Genomic DNA, 15130 nt, shown 5'->3' on the forward strand with positions numbered 1-15130 from the left:
CCCCTTTTATGAGGAATACCCATTTGTGGTGAGCAATCGAGTACCTAGACGTTCCAAATTTAGATACTGGCCAAAAGATAGTTAGGACATGGCTTATGTAGACTTGGCACTCTACCAAGTAGAATTCATGCTTCTATGGGTAATAGATGTGCTTTGCTTTATAATGCCCCTTTTATGAGGAGTAACCATTTGTGATAAGCACCCAGGAACCCAATAATTCCCAATTTACATACTAATGGTGGCCAAGTGTGACCATAAAAGATAGCTAGGAGACGGCTTATGTAGGCTTGGCACTCTACCAAAAGTAGGATGCATGATTGTGCAGGCTATGTGACCACATTAGTGAGTGTTGGACAATAAACCAAGGTCACACTATTCTCGAGTTGCGAGGCCCATTTGAGTGTCCAAATAGTCTCAGATGTCCATGGGAGCTTGGTCGTGGGAGCTACACCCAACCCATATGGAACTACATTGTAGTCTAATATGGTTGTAGGAGCTACACCCAGTCCTATGGAACTATGTTGTAGTATAATATGGTCCCAGTTAGATGATATAGTTAGTTGGTCATTTTGGACCAACGTGGTCGACCTACATCCCTGCCAACCCTGGGTACTATATATAGACTAGTTTAATAGCCTTATTTTATCATTGAGTTCATTGTGTTCAAGCACTCTTATAAGCAATACATTAGTCTACTTGGATCATCATCAAAGCTCTTTACCTAGATCACATGGGTGGCTGGACATCATCAGTTTATACTCAAGTTTGCATGTAGTAATATTGTTTACTCTTCACTTCTTTATGTACATCAGTGCTTTGTATTGTGTTGATCCTACTTCTGCTATTGTTCTTACATTCACGTGCCGCCCAAATCTATGCATTTTTAATATACAGAGCATGTGTATGCTTAATTTTTTGTACGTTGAATACCAAATGGAAAAAATCCCTTTCCTTGCCATGCATCATTTGTGTATGTACATATGCATACATACTAATACATTCTTGTAGGATTTTAGTAACATGGAAAAATACACCCCTTGTAATTAATAATACCATATTAACATGCATAAGAATACACATGGTTTGATGTGTAATAAGTACGATAGGGGTATCATCAAAATATGACAATGTGGATGCAAGGATGTGGATTTGAGTGAAATAAACATTGATTTTTTTTATCGTAACAAAATAAATTTTAATTGGCTTCGAACGGGTAAGACTTGAATAACCGTTTTAGAAACAATTAATTTTAATTAGTAATTAGCATAATTGACTTCAAACAACAAGTAGGAGGAGTCCAAAAAAAAAATTTGGCAATCAATAGAACCAATAGGAAAATAAGTTTGTATATTCATCTTGAAAATTTGTACATTCAAGATCTTTGATTATAAATCCTAGTTTTCCAAGCCATACTTGATTTTAACTATGATGAAGCCTCAAGTCTCTTTGCATAAGGCAACTCACTAGTTGATATGCTATCTAAAATGGTGTTTTCTTTCTTCTCTTTGATAACTTCACCTATTTGCATACCGAGACTTCTTTGCCTCCACATTGACCTCCAAAGGCATGTGTTACAAGGGATTTTTTACTAGTATAACTTTGTGTGCACAGTGGATCTCAAGGAATTCACATAGAACCTTGAACAAGGCCTTCAAGCATGTGTTATAAGGGATATTTCAATAGTATAACTTTGTGTGCATTGTGGATCTCATGGAACTCATGTAGAACCTTGAATAAGGCCTTCAAGATCATCAACTATACTAAGATGCATTGGAAAGGAGTCCATGTCTACTAGGATAGCTTACTACAATAATATAATACTTAAGAATGATATTTAAAGTAAACATTTTATTGAGAAGAAATTATATTTGACATCACTTGCATCTTGGGCTTGATCTACTTTTTTGAGCTCCTCTTCTGTAATATTTTTCGATGATTTGGCTTTGATCAACTAGGGTCTGCACATGGAGGGGGTCTTCATGTGAACACACACTCGCTTCTCTATTAATTTTAAAGAGTTTATCAAGCTCAAGCACTCCAAGTTCCTCACTCTCTCTATCAGAATAGATTAATTGAGAAGTTATAAGGGGGTGTAGTGATAATATTCTTTTTTATTGGTGTCAAGAGGGGATTCACTGCTTGTCCACAAAATTGATAAATCCTTATCCTCTTTGATCTTAAAAACTTTCTCCACATAATGGAGAAAGATGAAGTCTATGCCATCAATGAAGACATTGCTTAGGTTGCTAACTTGCACATCTAGGAGATCCTTTTTTATTATCTCCTCTTGCTTCACCTCTTTTGGCAAACCCTCAACATCCTCAGGATCTTAAACATCTGTTATGGCTTGTGATGGTGTTGTAGGCTTTGGTGAATTTTGTGCCCATGTACTCTAACCCACAATCTCTTATCTCCTCAATATTAAACTCATAGTATAAGGTGTTATTGAGGATTTCTATATGAAATTGGTCCATTTGCATTGTGAAGAGGGGATTCTCATTGTTGATGTATAAACACAAGTTGAGAGGAACACAAACTTTGTCAAAATTTGAGAGTTGCACCATGTATGGGAGAATGTGCCCATTCATGCAATCAAGGGTTGATCAAATGTCTACCATAAGAGCATTTATCTAAGATCAATTACTTGATTAATGGTGGTAAAGAATGTCTTGTTTCTATTCTTGAATTCCATTCTAGACAAGAACTGTGAAAATTTATCATATGGAGTGCTCTCTAGGAAAAGAAGAGAGAAATTTGGGAGTTGTGGAGGAGTGAAGAGCAAAGAAAGAGAAATTAAGACTAGTGTGACCATTACTAATGTGTTAAAAATATAAAGAGCAATGGAGATTGGTGTGATCATTACTAATGTATTAGAAACATATGAAGAGAGTAAATGACTTGAGGGCCCTTTATAGTAAAAATGCAAGGCATATTTAAACAAAAGTGCTATAAAATTAGCTTTCCAACATAGCAAAAATTTAACACTCTTCTAAGAAATGTCATGTCATCTTTACTTTAAAAAATATTTGGCTATAAATATCTTGAGCACAGTAGCTTCAAATTTTTCAAAGATGGTATATTAAGAGTCTATTCCCTATACGCTATTTTTAACAGTATCCCATAGGAGGGGGTTTTAATGTAAGATAAGGGAGATAAAGTTTTCCCTACAAATTCAAAATTCAAAATTCAAAATTTGATTTATGTGTCCATAACATTAGTCTATCTCTCATTAGTCCATGTCTCCTTTTCCAATTTTTGTAGGAGGCCCTTTTGAGACCCCCAATGTTTCCCTAATAATGATATAATATAATAAAATCTCAATTATTCCATTTTTTAATGAAAATAATGGAGTTTAACAAGTCTTGTGTACAAATGGGCTCTAAATACTAAGGGGCCTTTGACCAAGACATTGATAACCATCAAAGATATCTCCATACACCGCCCAATAGACAAGAAAAAATTGTTTCTAATTTGAAAAACCTTGGAATCATATTTGAACGAGTATTAATTCATGCAATGTACCTTGTAATCTTGGAGCCATATTTGAACAAGTATTAATTCATGCAATATACTTTTTCACATATCGAGTCTTGAATCTTACATCATTTATACCTTTAGAGCCTGTAATAAAAAACAAGTGTTCATGAACATCAAATAAGCTCCAACACTTGATTGCACTAATAATTTCAGTAGAACCATATGGAAGTGTAACTAACAACTCAAATGGCCACATCTATTACCGTAAGTCACTTACAATTTGATGGAAACTTGATGTGGCCATTGTTCATGGGGCCAAGCTCCAAGTCATGTGTGCCATGTACATGTGTTGAATGCTTGCAAGTAAAGGATATTTCTTAGACTCCTTAAAGAGCCTTCTTTTCTAATGATTCTTCAAACACTTTGTCGTCGAACTCTATATGGAGACTATTTTCACTTGATTGCATAAACACCCAAGAATCTTTCTTGAAATTTTCTTTCCCATCAAATGTTATCATTTGGGCGTATTTGTTCGTGGGCTTGGAGAATATTGTCTAAATTAACAAGGGAAAACTAAACATGAAATAGAAAGAAAAGGAAAGGCAAGACTTTTGAGGATATACATGCTTTTGCAAGGAAGAATTGATGGCAAATTGTTTCAAATAGAGTGGGTGGGAAGATAAGGAGGCTTGGATAGGATAGGGAGAAGGTTATAATGGGTTGTTTCAATTCTAGAAAAGGACTATAGGATTTATAAGGGATGGAGCAAAGAGTGGAACAAGGCTATGGAGGCTTGAGAACCTCGAAACATAGTAATGGGAGAGTGTAGTGATGAGAAGGGTAGTGGATTATGACAAAATGGGACTTGGGGATAGTAGATTAGGTGTTCAATTTGTGAACAAAAGATTGGAAAATAAATTTTTAGTCATACCAAGGCATGGGAGGATCTTTGGCGTATTGGAGAAGAACCACTTTTTGGGGAAAACTTATTTTTTACTTTTTTAGGTCAATTGTTGGCCAAGCTATGTGTACCATAGGAGGAGTAAATTCCAAAGCAAAAGAGGCCTCGTGCGTGAGAGAGAGAGAGAGAGAGAGAGAGAGAGAGAGAGAGAGAGAGAGAGAGAGAAGGTTGTAGGGAACTTGTGGATAGAAGGTGCACTCCACCCTCTCCCCATTGGTTCACCTCATTTTTTTTCATAAGGCAATGGATTAAGAATTAAGTAGAGAGGCATTTTTCAATCCATATCCCCTATAAAAGAAAATTTTAAAATATAAATCCCTAGGAATAAAAGATGTCAAGCATAACTTTGCAAAATACTCGGAACCATATTGTTGTGATTTTGATAAGCCTTTATACTTAAAATTCATTAACACTAAGGTAAAACCATTTAAATTAATATCAAATAAAAGAGACATGATTATATTTCACCCTTTCCTTACTGGGGTAATGAAGGGTGATAAGCCTTTGTACAGAAATTTCATTAACACTAAGGTAAAACCATCTAAATAAATATCAAATAAAAGAGACATGATTATATTTCACCCTTCAAAATTTCATTAACACTAAGGTAAAACCATCTAAATAAAAAATATCAAATAAAAGAGACATGATTATATTTCACCCTTCATTACTATGGCAACATAAGAATAAATTTGGGAAGCAAGGAAACATGTATTTTCAAGTTTTTCAATAATAAAATCACACACATAAAAATAGATCTATTTTAGATATATAGGTGAACCTTGTGTCGCCTTCCCAACCACAATAAAAATAGTCATGAAATTAAGGCAACCCTTTGCATCAACAGGCCCTCAACTCTGCTAGCCGTCTGCTCAAGTCGTCGTCAGAAACAGATTCCGTGTCGGCGTCCTTCTCTGGAAGCGGCTGAGACGCCGTCTGGGGTAGCCCTACAGCTACCTCCAACCCGTAGTCATCTGCAACTTGCTGCATGAGGGCGTTGACATCATTCTTAGAGGTGCAGAGAGACGTGCTACCAGCCATGGAGTTCTGCACAAACTCAGACTGGATCTCCAGGTTTACGAAGGAGTTTTCGAAGGAGTCCATCGTCTGCGAGATCTTCTCGAGGTTACCGACGCTGAGGGCGGCGTCGAGGGCTTTGACGATGCCGGACATGGATCGGCTGATGGTCTGCATGTTGCTCTGGGTGCTGAGGCGAGCCACGACGGCGTCGAGGCGCGACGCGAGGCGCATGTAGTTGAGCTGTTCGTTGCGCTTCCGGATGGAGTTCTGTGCGTAGATGCGGGCTCCGTCCATGTTGCCCTTCTCCATGGCCTTCTTTACCTTCATCTTCTCCTTCTTCTCCTCCTGCTCACACTTCTTGGCTTGCCGCGCCAGGCTTTTCGAGGTCAGTTTGAGCTGAAATATCTGCTCCAGAAACTTCTCTTGGCCTCGCCTGCCGATCATTCTGCCCTGCAAATGCTAATCTTCGTCTGATTAGCTCGTATTGGACCTTAAATATAGCGAGTTAATCAGAAAAGAACAGCTTTCTTTGCTTTCATCTATCTCAAAACGTAAAACGCAAACGCAGACGCAGATCTTTCTCTCTAGCCCTTTTTTATTTTTTTCCTTTAAAACAAAACAAAAAAACATTTTGTTTAAACTATTTCCCTCTTTTTCTCTCTTTTCCTTCTCTTCGCTTTTTCCTCCTCTTAAAAAAAGGCTCATTAATAAAATAAAATATCTTTTCTAAAAAAATAATTCTCTCTCTTCCCCCCTCTCTCTCTCTAACTCTCTCTCACTCACTCTTGCTCTTTCTAACTCTCTCTCACTCTCTATCTATCTATCTCTCTCTTGCTCACTCTTGCTCTTTCTAACTCTCTCTCACTCTCTATCTATCTAACTCTCTCTCACTCACTCTTGCTCTTTCTAACTCTCTCTCACTCTCTATCTATCTATCTCTCTCTCTTTCTATATATAACTCTCTCCCTCTCCCCCACTCAATCTCTCTCTTTCTCTCTGACTCTATTGACGTTAATTCCTCTCTCTCTCTCTCTCTCTCTCTCTCCCCCTCTCTCTCTCTTTCTCTAACACTCACTCACTCTTTAGCTCACTCTCTTTACCATTCTCTCACTCACTCTTCTCTCTCTACCTCACCCTCACTCGCTTTCTCTCTCTCTCTCTCTCTGTCTTTAACTCCCTCAAGCTTCTTACTCTCTCTAACTCTCTTTATTTTCTTGAACTAGCCAACTCTCCTCCTAATTATTTGTAACGCTCATTCTCCCCCCCCTCTCTCTCTCTCTCTCTCTCTCTCTCTCAATGTCGAACCCTCTAACTTATATACATATATATAGTAGCTTAGTATAGAAAAGTAATAGTATCATATAGTATCTAGCTCTTCTGGCTTTCTCTAAGTCTCTATCTCTTTCTCTCAGTAACTCTCTCTCTCGCTGTAACTCTCTTGTTAACTCTCTCTCTCTCTCCCTCTCACTCGCTAACTCTATTTATCTTGGTCTCTCTCTCTCTCTCTAACTCTTTTCAACTCTCTTTTTCTCTCTAACACCCTCTATTTCTCTCTCTAACTCTCTCTGTCTGTAATTCTCCCTCCAACTTTGTCTCAACTCTCTCTCTCTCTAACTCTCTTTCTTACTCTCTCTCTCTCTCTCTCTAACTCTCTCTACCTCACTCTCGCTCTCTCCCCCCCTCTCCCTCCCTCTGTATAACTCTCTCTCTCTCTCTCTCTCTCTCTCTCTCTCTCTCTCTCTCTAGCTCTCAAATTGGCCAACTCTCTCTCTCCCCCCCTAACACTTTCTAACTCGCTCTCTTTACCTTTCTCTAACTCACTCAATCTCTCTTACTTTCTCTCAAATTGGCCAACTCTCTCTCTCCCCCCCTAACACTTCTAACTCGCTCAATTTACCTTTCTGTAACTCACTCCCTACCTCTCTCTAACTCTCTTTACTCTCTCTATTTCTCTCGAATTGGCCAACTCTCTCTCTCTCTCTCTCTCTCTCTCTCTCTCTCTCTCTCTAACACACACTCTCTCTCTCTCTAAGTCTCAAAAACTCTCTATTTCTCTCAAATTCGCCAATTCTCTCTCTAACACACACACTCTTTCTCTCTAACATTGTTTGCCTCTCCCTCTCTAACATTGTTTAACTCTCTCTCTCTCTCTCTAACTCACTGTTTTTGCCTTTTTGTAACTCTCTTTCTATAACTTACTCTCTTTACCTTTCTCTAACTCTTTCTATTTAACACTCACTCAGTCTCTCTCTAATTCTCTCTTTCTAACTCTCTCAATCTCTCTTACTCTCTCTATTTCTCTCGAACTTACCAACTTGCTTTCTCTCTTTCTTACTCTCTCTATTTCTCTCAAACTGACCAACTTGCTTTCTCTCTCTCTCTTTAACTTTCTGTAACCCTCTCTAACTCTCTCTCACTTACTCTTCAACTCTCTCGAATTGGCCAACTCTCTCTAGCACTCTCTAATTCTCTCTCTTTCTCTCTCAAGACATACTCTCTCTCTTGTTGAGAAATATGGTGCCATGGAGTACAAGGAAGGTAGGGAGTGAGTGTAAGTCTAGCAAACTTCCACATAAGCAAGCAAGAAACACATAAACTAACAAAGTCAAGATGTGCCCACCTCATATAAAAGGGGTCACTTTCAAGCAATCAAATCACTCATATAAAAGGGGTCACTTTCAAGCAATCAAATCACTCAAGCTCTCAAGTCTTTCCATGAGTATAAGTCTCAATCTTGTAACCTTACTAAACTTGAGTCTAAAAGCCCAATAGCTATGCGCCATATTCTTCTCTGCCATCAACACTCATGCTATCTCTGCATTGTGTATGTTTTTTCGCTCAGCAACTCCATTTTGCTGCAGAGTGTATCTACATGTAAACTGTCTCTGAATGCCATCCTTTCGTAAGAATTCAGAGAACTTATTGGAGAAGTATTCTCCCCCTCTATCTGACCTTAGGCACTTCACATGTTTTCGTGTCTGTTTTTCAACCATAACTCTGAAATTCTGAAAATGAGTGAATACTTCACTCTTCTTCTTCATGAAATACACCCACACTTTCCTTATGTGGTCGTCAATGAATGTTATGTAGTACCTGCAGCCACCTAAAGACATAGTCTTCACGCAGGACCTCATACATTTGAATGCACAACATCTAGTACATTCTTGCTTGCTTAATTAGTTTGATTTCTCATCATTATGAGTTCACTTAGGCTTCACCCACCTTAGCACAGCTCACCTCCATCACTCTAGCCATGTACATGGTACTCATGTTTCTCAACATAATCCCCTCTCCTCATGAGCCTCTCCAATTTAAGGTTAGGTCATGAATTTCTTTCAATTTCATTAGCAGTAGTCACTTCATTAAGGTCACAAATCTCAGCCTAACCCAACCTTATCCTCTCATTCTCCTTGTGGCCAATATTTGCAGAGCTCCATTCTCCTTATCTTTACCATCATTGGCCAAGCCCTTCTAGGCACATTATCTACTCGTCAAGGCGTCTATGCACATCCGAGGGTTTCACCGATTTTGCTCTGTGGCCCGATTTCAATGATTCTTCCATGACTGGTCTTTTGATCCATTCCCCCTTTATGCATCAAATTAAGACAAACCCTCTTAGAGGTGCATTATCCATAACCCAAGGACCTTGCATATCAAATCTTGTGGCATTTCATGCATCAGTCTTTACACAAACCAGTCACTTATTCCTATAGAGATTTGTATTTTTAGGGTTCATGAGAGCTAATGATATTACATGGGCCACTCTTCCTCAACTAGAGAATCTCTAATTGTCTCCCTCAGTAACTCTCTCTCTACCTCTCACTCTCACTCTCTCTCTTCTCTCTCCCTCTCACTTTCTAACTCTCTCTACCTCTCACTCTTTAACTCTCCCTCTCCCTCTCCCTCTCCCTCTCTCTAACTCTCTCTGTATCTCTCACTCTCACTATCGTTTTAACTCTCTCTCCCTCTCACTCTCTCTCTGTCTACCTCTCACTCTCACTCTCTCTCTCTTTAATCTCCCTCTCCCTCTTGATCTCTAACTCTATTTCTCTAATTCTCTCTCTCTAATCCTCTTCAACTCTCTCTCTCTCTCTCTCTCTCTCTCTCTCTCTCTCTCTCTCTCTCTCTCTCTCTCTCTCTAACTCTCCTATTTCTCTCTCTCTCTCTCTCTCTCTCTCTCTCTCTCTCTCTCTCCCCTCAATCTGTCCTACTCTCTCTAACTCCCTCTATTTCTCTCTCTAATTTGCTAAGTCTCTCTCTCTCTATAACTCTCTCTCTCTCTCTCTCTCTCTCTCTCTCTCTCTCTCTCTCTCTCTCTCTCTCTCTCTCTCTATATATATATATATATATATATATATATATATATATATATATTTCTCTCTAATCCTAGGCATGTCAGTAGCTACCTAGGCATGCTTATAGCTTCCAATTCATGCCGGGTGCTTCCAATTCATGCTGGGTGCTTCCAATTCATGTCGGGTGCTTCCAATGTTTGTCGAATGCTACCTAGACATGTCGGTAGCTTCCAATGCATGTCGGGTGCTTCTTCTAATGCATGCTAGTAGCTACCTAGGTATGCCGATGGCTTTCAATGCATGCTGGGTGCTTCCAATGCATGCCGGTAGCTTCATAGGCATGCCGATAGCTTCCAATGCGTGCCATGTAATGAAGTAGATTTGGTTGCACATGCAAATGGGAAATGGGACCTAGGCACTTGGGCTTAAGGTCATTTACATGTGTACTTTTGGGGGGGCTTGGGCTATATTAGGCATAGGGCTCATGGGCATTATACCCTTTTTTATCATTATACTTTCATGAGTACTCTTACTCTTTGGAGCTCTAAGCTTCCATGGTGAACTTCTCCCTCTTGAGAAGTTATGTGTGTACTCCATTATGACTGCAATAGGTGCTACTCTCTATGATGAGTGGGACATGTGTGGACTCCATGCTAACAAGTGCAATCCCCTAGGTTCCCTTCATTGCATTAATATCAGAGCCCTTGGCTTAGATCCTTACTTAGGGAGCCCTTGGTGAACTTCTCCCTCTTGAGAAGTTATGTGTGTACTCCATTATGAGTGCAATAGGTGCTACTCTCTATGATGAGTGGGACATGTGTGGACTCCATGCTAACAAGTGCAATCCCCTAGGTTCCCTTCATTGCATTAATATCAGAGCCCTTGGCTTAGATCCTTACTTAGGGAGTGATTAGTGATAATCATTTTTAAATTATGCTTAATCCAATTTTCAGAATGTATTTTTTTTATCTTGATTAATGAAAATTGGATTACAGTTAATCTAATTTTCTAAAATGATTTTTTAATCTTGATTAATGATAATCATTTTTTAAATTAATTTTTACAGAGTTTTCAGATTTACTAATTTCTTGTTTTGACAAGATTAGCAATGAATTTTTTTTAAATCATTTTTGAATTTGTAGTAAACACTATTTTCAGAACCCTAATCCGCTTTACTGTTTGATTTCTTGAACTTCTTGATTTTCTTGATCTTGATTTTCTTCAAAAATTTCTTGATTTTTGAAATTAGGGTTTGCAAAGATTTTAGCAACCAATTTTGAATGATTTTCTTGCATTATCTTGATTAGAGAGCCTACAGTTTCAAATATCAATCCTTAAAGCTCTTATTTCTTTAAGATCAAACCTTAGATTACCAAATCTTTGAGTTCTTGGAGAAAGATTGCAAGAAGAAGATTATGGTGCAGAAAATCAAGGTTACTGTGGAGAGATTTCAGATTATTGTGCAGAGTTTTTATATTGCTGTATACATTTTAGATTGTTGTGCAAAAATTTGGTGCATTTTCAAGAAAGTGTGCTTGGTGCAATTTCAAGAAGTGTGCAAAATATAGTTTATTGTGCAGATTCAAGAACAGTGTTGAAGATAACAATACACAGTACAATTCTATTTTGCAGATCTACAGTGCAAAACAAAGCAGTTTACAAATTATGCAAAGTTTATTGTGTTGAAATCAAATCTTGATGCAAAAATAGAACATTAGGTGATTCTTGATCAAATCTTTCTAATCTTATCACTTTCTTGCAAAGAAGTTGGACAAAGATTACAAATCTATTGGAGTAGTATAAATCTACATAGATTAGTATAATCTTGATGTATTACAAGTAAAAGAAGCAAGAAAAGTGTTGAGTTTACAAGGACATACCTTGGATTACAACATTTTAGCACATTTCCATCAAGAAGATATATAGCACGTTGTTCAGCTATAGATCTGAGCATCAGTATTATGCAAAGAGCATGTAAAAGCTTTATGATTTTGAGTACAAAAATTCAAAAAGTTTGTTGATTAACATTATGTTTGCAAGTATGGCCCTGCTAGGAATTGAACCCAGTCCACTGGTGTGAGCCAATGTGTCCCATACACCACAAGGTTCTCCTAACTTGCATACAAGGTTCCTTGAGTGTGAAGATCTCTTGCAAATTCTATAAAGAACCAATTCTGTGAAAAGAAAGGCTGTCAAGAAACAGAGCACAATGAAGAGTTCCTATGCAGCTTGATAAAGGAGTGTGCAGAGTTTAAATCTTTTGCAGAAGTTCAGACTTATGCAATTCTTAGTGCAATTTTCGAACAGCTTCATTGCCTTGGTGTTGGTTCAAAGCTCAGCATTGTAGTACTTGTTTCAAATCCCTACCCAAAGTGAAGAGACCCTGGCATGAGAATTGCATTCAAGTGTGTACTTGAGAGAAACTCTAGTATAAGCATTATGTTATAGTAGCACAAGAGGCCTTAGCTTCCCCGACCAGCTCTGAAGGGAACCTCTCTCATAGGTGCATTATTGTTAAAATTACAGCAATGTGATGAGCTATGGTGGATCAAATGCTGTGAGCAATTAACTGATAGCATAATGTAGGCATGGATAATCAAAAACCAGCAAATTCTCATTAGGCCAATGCCTCAATTTATAGAGTATCTAATCCCACTAATCTCTCCCTAATTCACTCCACCTCTTTTGCTTGATTCTCTCCACCTCTTCCCAGAATATCTCCACACCTCCTAAATCTCCTCATGCTACCCTTTATTCTCTCCAAGTAGATTCTTCTCACCTTTTCACAAGTTCTCTCACATTTACAAATTCTCTTTTACAGCCTCTTGCTAAGGGCTTGTTCCCGCACACACCCTAATCACTTGTATATTTTAACACCTCCCCTGAAATGAATACTCCTAGCACACCTGGACCCTATACCAAGTTTCCCTCTTACTTGATAGTCCGCGACCAGTGCCTCAAGTCCCTAAACTCATAGTCCTTGACACTCTCTCTCTCTCTATGTGTCCAAGGCTACTACAAGTGCCCGTGACCTTGACTAAAGTGCTCACACATACATCTACCACATGGCCTACATCATCGGTGGCTCAGAGATAGTTTTACTCTATTGGGGCAGGTTACATTGGGTTGTGGGGTCTCTCTCTCTCTCTCTCTCTCTCTCTCTCTCTCTCTCTCTCTCTCTCTCTCTCTCTCTCTCTCTCTCTCAGAAAAGATGATCCGGCTCCACTTCCTTAGGATCCTCCATGAAGCTTGCCGATGTCGTTCCTTCTCCACACTGGGTTTGCTGTAAGCAGTCTCTTGCCATGTGTCCTGGCTTTCCACAGTTGTGGCAAGTGAAGGTCCTTGCTCCTACTCTGCCTCTTCCTCATCCTCGTCCTTGACGAGAGAATCCTCCTCGGGTGAAGAATGCTTTTTCTTCTCTTGCTGTTGAGTTGAGCCATTTCTTCTCTTTGCCTCTGCTCTCTTGCTCTAGTAGAGCTCCTTCTATCTCGTGTAGCTTCAATTCAGGTACATTTTTTAGTGTTGCTACAATATTTTCATATTCACCTTTGTCCACACTCTTCAGAAGCACTGCTAGTGCCTCATCATCTTCTACCTTTTTGCTAATAGGTGCCAGTTGTTGCTTAATGCTTTTATATTTGTTCAAGTGTGTGATTAAAGGTTCACTTTCCTTCATATCCAATTTGTAGAATTGCATTAACAGATTTATCTTTGAATTTTTAGCTTGTGTGCCAAATAATTTATTGAGTTCATCCCATGCATCTTTTGCCCATTGTATCCCTGTGATGTGAATGATTTCATCATTTAAACTGAGTGTGATCAGTCCCAATGCTTTTTCATTCCTACTCTTCCACTCATTTTTCTCTCTCACCTTTGGGCATTCATCTCTTCCCTCAACTAGCCCCCACAAACTTTTCCTCATGAGCAGATACATGGTTTTTGTCTGCCATGTGTAAAACTGCTCTCCATTAAATTTGGTTATTTCTTGTGCTGTACTCATGATGATGTGAAGGGGGTCTTACCTCGATCCAATTTCAAGATTCAAGGGTAGTGTCTACTCTTTTATAACTCAATCTGGTGTTTAAGAGATGATTAAAATAGATTTATCAGCATAAAATCACTAGAAATTCATTAAATCAAGGGTAACCAATTTGTACGGAATGGTTGGAGTATCAAACCATCTTTGAATTGCAATCTGAAGTTATAGGGATCTGTATCAAATACCTAATGGTTAATTTGGACCCTCAATTGCACCAAAAAATAGTGATTAACATTGATTAATCACTGATTAACAAATTAGTCCTCTGTTTTGTGTGCAAAAAACAGAGTATGCGGGGAGCCCAGATCTGAGGCCTTAGAGTTCAAATGAGCTCAAATCCTTTCAAGGCCATCAATAGCAATTAGTCTAGTAGAGGATTAATCCAAGAAACACAAGATTTGACCAAAAATTGAATCCGTAATCTCTGTTTTACCAAAGTCACCTGCAGATTTGATGAAGAGCTTGGATCGCACTGTAGAATTAATCAAATCAAATTCTGACTTCACTAGCTTGTAGAGCACCCTTGAAAACCCCTAGGGCCAAGAGGAATTAGAGCAATTTGATCTGGAGCAACAGAGATATCAAATCTTCTTTAGAAAAAAGGCGCCAGCCATTTAGCAAAAATTAGCAGCTATGCTTGGTGGTTTGCGATTCTGTTTGGATGGGCTGGAGCACAAGATGTTAGCTATTTATGCCTAGAAGGGCTTGCCCTAATTTTTCTCTTGGAGGGAGATCAAGCCCCTCAACTGGCTGGGGGTGCAGAGGTTAGTTGAAAAAAGAGGTAAAAATATTACCTAGCTACTAATCCTAATTAGCCAAGTGATTAGCAAGATAATGGGCTCACAAATTGATGGATTCTAGGCTAGGCTCTGATACCATGTTAAAATTACAGTAATGTGATGAGCTATGGTGGATCAAAATGCTAGAATCAACATTATTAACAAAGAGATTATACGATAATTAAGATGTGATTAGTGAGTAATTAACTGATAGCTTGATGTAGACATGGATAATCAAAAACCAGCAAATTCTCATTAGGCCAATGCCTCAATTTATAGAGTTTACATCCAAGCATATAATCCCACTAATCTCTCCCTAATTCACTCCACCTCTTTTGCTTGATTCTCTCCACCGCTTCCCAGAATATCTCCACACCTCCTAAATCTCCTCATGCTACCCTTTATTCTCTCCAAGTAGATTCTTCTCACCTTTTCACAGGTTCTCTCACATTTACAGATTCTCTTTTACAGCCTCTTGCTAAGGGCTTGTTCCCGCACATACCCTATTCAATTGTATATTTCAACAATTAGCCCACACAAGATAACCTGAACCGGCCAA

General features: G+C 38.7%; 1 protein-coding gene across 1 annotated transcript; it reads right to left on the reverse strand.

The window, feature by feature from the left end:
* Positions 1 to 5278: 5278 nt before the first annotated feature.
* Positions 5279 to 5902, reverse strand: LOC147642216 (ESCRT-related protein CHMP1B-like). The gene has a single exon (XM_086805344.1). The coding sequence runs from the start codon at positions 5900 to 5902 to the stop codon at positions 5279 to 5281; it is 624 nt and encodes a 207-aa protein (XP_086661470.1).
* Between the last annotated feature and the right edge of the window lie 9228 nt (positions 5903 to 15130).

Source organism: Cibotium barometz, chromosome 1 (assembly GCF_041138505.1).
Source record: "Cibotium barometz isolate CiBa-2024 chromosome 1, ASM4113850v1, whole genome shotgun sequence".
In the NCBI taxonomy this organism is placed as follows: domain Eukaryota; kingdom Viridiplantae; phylum Streptophyta; class Polypodiopsida; order Cyatheales; family Cibotiaceae; genus Cibotium; species Cibotium barometz.

What these genes read in the sequence shown, in the direction of transcription:
- LOC147642216 (XM_086805344.1), bottom strand. Translation starts at nt 5,902, where the DNA reads ATGATCGGCAGGCGAGGCCAAGAGAAGTTTCTGGAGCAGATATTTCAG.